At 38.9% G+C, this 8,059-nt stretch overlaps 1 protein-coding gene across 4 annotated transcripts in view; it reads left to right on the top strand.

The window, feature by feature from the left end:
- The window catches only part of TMEM260 (transmembrane protein 260), a 331,945-nt gene extending 325,794 nt beyond the window's left edge, over positions 1 to 6,151 (top strand). For 3 of the 4 annotated variants that reach the window (XM_023231281.3, XM_023231278.3, XM_023231269.2), the window contains one exon: positions 3,889 to 6,151. In XM_023231281.3, coding sequence (XP_023087049.2) covers positions 3,889 to 4,143 — 255 coding nt within the window. In that variant the 3' untranslated portion in view covers positions 4,144 to 6,151. The remainder of the gene's footprint in view (positions 1 to 3,888) is intronic. The other variant, XR_002735503.2, reaches the window with a different exon arrangement.
- Positions 6,152 to 8,059: the final 1,908 nt, after the last annotated feature.

The following is an 8,059-nucleotide window of genomic DNA, read 5'->3' as shown; positions in this document are numbered from 1 at the left end:
GAAGTCAAATTGTCCCTGTTTGCAGATGACATGATTGTGTATTTAGAAAACCCCATCGTCTCAGCCCAAAATCTTCTTAAGCTGATAAGCAACTTCAGCAAAGTCTCAGGATACAAAATTAATGTGCAAAAATCACAAGCATTCTTATACACCAGTAAGAGACAAGCAGAGAGCCAAATCAGGAATGAACTTCCATTCACAATTGCTTCAAAGAGAATAAAATACCTAGGAATCCAACTTACAAGGGATGTAAACGACCTCTTCAAGGAGAACTACAAACCACTGCTCAGTGAAATCAGAGGACACAAACAAATGGAAGAACATACCATGCTCATGGATAGGAAGAATCAATATCGTGAAAATGGCCATACTGCCCAAGGTTATTTATAGATTCAATGCCATCCCCATCAAGCTACCAATGAGTTTCTTCACAGAATTGGAAAAAACTGCTTTAAAGTTCATATGGACTGCTGTGGTTCTACTCAGCCAGGACAAGTGTTTGGTGCTAAGACAAAAGACAAAACAGCATGGTGTCCAATCAGTATGACCACTTTTACTCCTCAATTGTGATCTCTGGTTCCTTGTTTATTCACTTATATTCACTTCAAGGCATTTCTTGAGCACCCACTCCATAGCAAATAGTGTGCTGCAGGCAGTTAAGTCTTATCCCTGCTATCAAAAAGGTGGCAGGCTAGAGAGAGACAGAAGATCAAGTCCTCAGTCACAGTTCAGACTTGAGAGTGCTGTGAGAGGCACGCAGAGGTGCCAAGGAAACCCAGAGCACTGGACCGGAGCAAGCTGGGGAGTGGGCTGGTCAGGGAGGAAGGAAGGGAAGGCTTCCAGAGGGGATGTCATTGGAGTGTCATCTTGAAAGATCAGAAGGAGCTAACCAGACAGATGGTAGGGCAAGGAGGCGAGAGAGGGACGGGAGAGCAGTCCATAAGGAGTGAGCCACGGGGGCAAAGGCAGAACCCTCCGAGGCACCCCACTTGAGGACAGCAAGATACCCGATTATAGAAGGCGGCACGCTGGAGTTCTGTCTGGCAGTAGGGAGGCCCAGCTTCCAGGCCCACTCTGCCATTAGTTGTCAACTGTGAGTCAGTGAACCTTTCCAGGCCTTTATTTTTTTTTTCTAAAAAAGAAAAAAGAAAATGGGCTTTAAACTTGAAAAGATCATCTTTCATATCCTGTTCATATACTAGTCCTGTTTATCTCTAATACCTTGTAATTCTTTGAAAAACAAGTAATATATAGTTGGGAGAAAGCTGAGGTTTAATGATATTTTATATTCTCATCAGTGACCGCTTCCATGGTGTGTTGTTAGGCTACTACTAAAGCTCGCTTGTGGAGTTGTTGTCCCTTTGGGTCAGCAAGCTCTCCTTTTTTTCAGTGAATACAGATTATTGGTATCTCCTTTGCATAGTCTCCAGATGTGTGACAATGTTTACAAGACAAATGAGGCCAATTACTTCATGGTAATTACTTAATTACCACCCCTAGTGCTAGTTTTTCAAGAATGTTCTTGTTAGGTGTGAAGAATATATTTTTGTTGCTGTTGACATTATCCTACTCAGTAGCTCATACAGAATATTAAGTTCAGGTGACTTAATAGTTTATTCCTATAGGAATAAGTTACATCATTTGAAGGTGTCCCCAACTAACAGAATACAGTCCACTAAGACTAATGTCACAGCAACACATGTATATAGAGGAGGAAATACAATTCCACATAATGAAGAATGATGGGCTTCTTAAGATATGGCACACGTGGCTTAATAGGACTTCTAAAATAAGTTGATAATGCATCAGTAACAAAATGTTCCAGAAAAAGGTAGCACAGTTGTCCTGCTGCCTGAAGACTAGTAGGTGGGTCATGAATGAGCCTCCATTCTCTGGAGCAGTTGGGGAAATGCTCCTCGAAGTATTGGCATCTATTTTGGACTTCAGCACCTTAGTGTGGGTTGGTGGGGTGGGGATGGTTAATGGGTACAAAAATATAGTTAGACAGAATGAATATGATCTAGTATTTGATAGCACAACAGGGTAACTACAGCCAACAACATTATGATACATTTAAAAATAACTAGAAGAGTATAACTGGATTGTAACACAAAGAAGGGATATATGCTTGAGGTGATGGATACCCCATTTACTCTGATGTGATTATTCTGCATGGCAGGCCTGTATCAGAATATCTCATGTACCTTATAAATATATACACCAACTGTGTACATGCAAAAATTAAAAAAGTAGCAAACATGAATCTAACAGGTATATATTTCTATAGAAATATGTATTATACTTAATTTACAAAATAAAATTGATATGTGTAAAGCAACAACAACAACAAAAACTTAGTAGGATTTTGAAAACTGAACAGCTCCTGAATGCCTACTTTGTGTAGGGCAGCACGTTACAGCCTTTATACCCGTGTCGTATCAGAGGAGGCCTTAGGAAGAGAAACCACTGGAGAAAAAAAGGATAAGGAAAAGGGTAAAGCAACTTTGAATATTTTACCAAGAGGATAAAAGGGTAGGAGGCTCACAGTAACCTTGATGTATATGAAAGCACATGGTGATTCTTTCCCATTTTTTCTTTCTTTTCTATTTATTTATTTTTTATAACTAGAGATGGGGTCTTGCTTTGTGGGCCAGGCTGGTCTCCCACTCCTGGTCTCCAGCAATCCTCTGGCCTCGGCCTCCCAAAGTGCAGGGATTGCAGGCATGGGCCACCATGCCCAGCCTCTTCCCTATTGTATAAAATCAAGGGAACTAAGGGGAAATTTGCTTTAAAAGGCAGCTGGACGACTGAGGGTTATTGACTATTGAAACAATATATCAAACATGGATTATGGAATTTTTCGTGAGGGTGCTATTTTAAAATAGGTATGCATTTGTCTGCCCTGGAGTAGGAATTGGTAAAATAGATAATATGATTAGGTTTCTTTTAACTAAATGATGTCATGTCTAATTCAAAAAGCACTTGTCCTTTGGAGAAAGCACTATTGCTTTCCTGTGCTCTCAGAAAGTCTACAGGTTAAACGCCTGTGAATACGGCTGTAACTTGACAATCTCCAAGAAAGCTGTGAGATTCCCAAATAAGCAACTGTCATATTCTATTTTGCAGATTTGTATGTTTTATTTGTTAAATTTTTGATGTGTTTCCTCTAGAAAACTCAATATCAAAAAATCTAACTCTATCCAATTAATACTCTCTCTGATGTTGAAAAGCGAAATTCTAAATTCCTATGGGCAAAGTTTTAACTATCAAAATTGTAAATAACAGGATACTGTGAAGCTTTTCAGTGTCTCACTTTATGGATATCTCTTAAATTCTATCACACCCAGCCTCTGTGATGATGAATTTGTCTGGGTTGTTTTATGGTTGCTATTGTTATTAGTGTTATTTTTAATGTAGAGAGAAATTTCTGTCAAAAATGTGCGACAAAAATTTAAATTCCGTCAAGTTCTTTTTCCAGGCAGTCTTCTAAAGAAAGCTGTTTCTTTTTTCTCCAACAGCTAAATTTAGAGTTTCAACTCTTCTGCCTGTCGAGTAAAATAGCTTTCCATGAATTAAAACTAAATCCCTTCCCCAGAACATCTTTCTGGAGGAAGAGCATTTTGTCCTAACACAGTGTGTCTTGGGTTTCCCCTGCAACATCCGAAAACCTCAGAAGCAGTTTTAGATGCAGCATATTTGCCTCCTGCTACTGTAATAATTACAGTAACATTCTTGCATTTTCTGCATGGCCTAGCAATGATTAGATTTTTACTGGAGACTGCTTGAATTTTTTGTTTCTTGTTATTAATCCCTCTATGTTTTTTTTGTTTGTTTTTGAAAACAAAAGTCAAAGAATAACAATGGAATACCAACATTTCTGTTTTCTAGCTTTATAAGGAGATTGTCTATTTACAAAAGGAGCACCCAGTGAATTGGCACAAGAACTATGCCATTGCCTGTGAGCGGATGCTGCGTCTTCAGGCAAGAGATGCAGACCCTGAAGTGCTGTTATCTGAAACCATCAGACATTTCCGTCTGTACTCTCAGAAAGCACGGAATGATCCACAGCAAGCTGATATTTTAGGTGCTCTAAAGCACCTAAGAAAAGAACTGCAAAGTCTGAGAAACAGGAAAAAGGTCTGACACAGCAAAATATGAAAAACCTGCTCATCATTCAGCTTCCAAAATTCTGAAGTCCGGAAGTTTTTCCTTCAAGAAAAGAAACTGCATAAAAAATTTAAAACTAAGTCATCTCCCAGATATAAGCAACATGGTCCAGCAGTACTGTTTAATGGGGTGTTCAGTGACTAAGATCTACTATTTATGCAAAATTCTGTTTATCCCGTGTTACCAAATTACCATTTCAGTGAGAAGCTTTTGAAAAGTCTTCTGACTTCCAGTCTTTTACCAGATGACTGCGCTGGATTAGATTCTAGAAGAGAATGAACTATTTTCATATAACTAAATATTGACCATGAACTGTTTAAGGGCCATGCTTATTGGGATCAATTTTAAATTCTTTTGATATTAATACCAGACCAAAGACATTTTCTGTTTCCTGAACAAAAAGACTGAATCATGTTAGGCTTTAGGTGGGAGTACATTTTTTTACAAAGTAGCTATAGTTGTTACATAGTCTTACACTTCAAGCTAAGCACCAAGTGGGTGATATTTTGAAAAAAGTTTGTGTTTTACTGTCTTAGATCGTTCTCGGAAATCACTGAAAAAAAAAAGCTAATTTGATGTTTGCTTATTTCATTTGCAGAAACTGGTGAGTAAAAGGATTTTGCATTTTCTTAATTAATTTTATATTTATGTTTTATTTCTATTTGGATTCAGAGATCTAGGCCCAATAATTAGTAGGCTCTTGCTGCCAAAATGCAAAGGAGAAAAAAAAGGCAGGGATTGGGGGGGATGGGGGAAGTGGCTCAATAAATTCATTTCTGTTACAAGCATCTTTTATACATATTACTAAAGAGAACATAGTAAGAAATGCAAATAATAGTTCTTTATTTTATTATGACAGTTAATTAATAGCAACCTGTTTTAATGAATAAAGTCACTCAGAGTCCTTCAGCACTTCCTAAGTAGAGGCCAGAATCTGTAGGGCTTCTTTTCCCCCCAATTGTATAGCTCCTAGACTCCAAGCACTATATAGGCCCCTGTATAGAAATGCTCACTAATGAAGAGGGAGGGCTAGAAGCTTGTCTGCATTCAAAGATCACTGGTGAGTCATTCAGCAAGAAAAGGCCCCTTACCAGGAATAGTCACAGTTCCGTGGCATTGTACTAGCAAAAGGGTCTGATCAAAGGTCTCCTGTGGAGCTTGCATGGTTCCCTTTCATACTACGACCATAATTAAAACCACTAATTCTCTTTTAAAATGCTGCAGGATGCCATGTAGGCATCTGTCTGGAGTGTCCTTTGTGATGTCATAAGCTGTTAAGGACCAGTGCCGAGGGCTTTTGAGTGAAATGCCAGTCATGAAGGTGCTTCAAGACAAGGGTGCCTCTAAAAGCTTGACAGGGCCTTGACTGCACAATTCGAGCTGAATTTGCCCCTTGTCAGCTGCCAGTAAATAAATCTCAAAGAGGGAAAAGCTGAAGTTTCATTACCTGATCCATGGGGCTTTGTTGGTTTTGGCATCACACAGGGGAAGCTCTTGCCCCTCCATTCTCTGGATTTGAAGATGTCCATTGGAGCCTGCAGTGCCTGGACAGGGTTCAGAGCGGAACCTTTTGAAGAGTGTCAATAGTTGTAACAGTTCAGCTGTTAGGAAGACAAATAAATGGAGGAGCTCATTAATCCGCTTTTGGCTCTCAGTGCCTTTTGCCCTTTTATCACAGCCTTATTAGGCTCCTACTCATCTTGAACCAGAAAAAAATGAATTGAAGTTGTTGAGTACTAATTGGCAAAGACTTTTAATCATGGGCCAAGAACTTTCACTGACTTGAAAGTAACTTCTCCACAGGGAAGGACCAAAAACCTGGTTTACCTTAAAACAAAAACCTGTTGGAGTTCAGTGTGGTGTAAAAATGTAAGGAAGCGTTGATAAATTGTCTAAGTTTATCCATTTGAAAGAAATTGTGTAAGATTATGATATTCTCTTTTAAAAAAGAAAGTACAATAAAATTCAAACATTTCTTAGGAAATCATTGTCTTTATTGGTTCGGAAAAGAGATTGCACACATGTGTGATGGTCTTGTTTGTTTCTGAACATCTATACACAGGTATGTGAATATCCATCTCTGCATCTGCATACGCATGTGGTGTTTGAGGAACCTTATTGAAAGTGATATTTCCTATTAGTTGCCTTAAGTATGGCAAATGAAGACCTCTTTCTGAGAATCTCTGCTTTTAAATATTTTTAAAATATGTGTCTGTACTATGGAGATATGTATATGGCTGAATGTGCTTTATGTATAGATTATTGTCAAACGGTACATAGATTATTTTATGTGTGTGCAACAACAGCTTTGGGCCACTCTCTCTTTGAGAAACCAATGATATAATAGCCCAGAGTAGATAGGATCATAAGTTTCTAAAAACCACTGGTAAATGAAAAACTAGTAAACTGAGCTGAGATTTAGGGATGTTGGGCTTCATTCCCAGATCAACTACTGTGGAGAATCCTTTCCTTTCTGTTAGATGAGGTTAAACAAGTTGCTTTCTTTTTCTTTCTCTTACTTTCCTTGGCTAGTGTACAGACACCATAAAATCTGATAAAAGTTTTCCTGTAGTCTGACCCCCAACATTGAGGGGACTGTGATGGAGGTGACTTCTCATGCAGGATTTGGCCAGCGTTCTAGCAGTGTCCTGGGAGTGCCATGGGTTGGCAAGACGACAGGAACTCCACAAGGCCAAATTCTGCCTGGACTTCGGCCTGAGGTGCCAGTGAAACTGTCTGCCTCTCCACATGCATCAGGGCCCTGCCGCCCTGGCACCAAGGCTGGCACGCACCAGAGGGCAAGTGGAGAAGCGGATGGTGGCTCCCAAGTTATCTGACTTAACCACTGGGTGGGCTGCACTCCCTGTGCCCCCCGGTTCCCTCTGATGGGAGGATGCTTGGTTCTTGGTATTGACTTGCCTTTTTTTGTGTTTTTTTAAAAGGACCCATTTTGTTAAATGCTTCTATTCTGTTACTCAAAATGTAGCCAAAATAATAGAAGGGAATCAATTACTAGTGTATTATTTTGAAAGCTTAAAACAAATTATGAAATGTTATTTCTGCTCATATTCTTAGTGTTTTCTCTTGGTAAAACCATAATGTTTAGCCTTTATGATATTTAAAACCCATTTTGAGTGTTAGGGTTGTTTTTATGATACTCTGCTGGTAACTTTAAGTCATCAGACTCGGGAGGCTGAGGCAGGAGAATGGCGTAAACCCGGGAGGCGGAGCTTGCAGTGAGATCCGGCCACTGCACTCCAGCCTGGGCCACAGAGCGAGACTCCGTCTCAAAAAAAAAAAAGAGTAGTTTTTTAAGTTTATGTTTTAAAAGTGAAATATTGTGAATCTTTACTCATAGTTCTTATCAATATCCCTCAGAATGTTTAAATGTTAATGCTTTAATATTTAGGGAAAAATTTTATACCAAAGGTTGAAAAAAAAAAAAAAAGAATCCTGTTACTCTGACTTCTGGTATGTTTTATAAATGCATCAACACAGGATATTACTTAAAATTCTGTTCTGGCTGGCTTCAAGTCTTATGGTTAGGTAAAGAAAACAACTTCAACCCAGTAAGAGATTCACATTTTGTTGTGAATGCAAAACCATTCTAATGCTGATACTCACAAACAAATAACTAATGTTTCCAGGGATTCTGGGAACATCTAAAGGCCAGGATCTTGGCACAGCATTACAGAGCAAACAAGGAGCTAAAGCTTTAGCAGTGATCATATTCAATGAAGACATCATTGTCAGTACCCTCTAAAGGTCTGTTTGATTTGGATCAGCACAGACAGTATTTTTAAAATAGCCCCAGGAATAGTACAGTGTGCTTACCCAGCTATAGAAAATTAAACAGGAATATATCCTGAAAAGGGGGTTTTTCAGGAAAAAA

Source organism: Piliocolobus tephrosceles, chromosome 6 (genome assembly GCF_002776525.5).
Source record: "Piliocolobus tephrosceles isolate RC106 chromosome 6, ASM277652v3, whole genome shotgun sequence".
Classification (NCBI taxonomy): Eukaryota; Metazoa; Chordata; class Mammalia; order Primates; family Cercopithecidae; genus Piliocolobus; species Piliocolobus tephrosceles.
The sequence above is the reverse complement of the archived record's forward strand: the minus strand, read 5'-3'. Positions and strand labels throughout refer to the sequence as shown.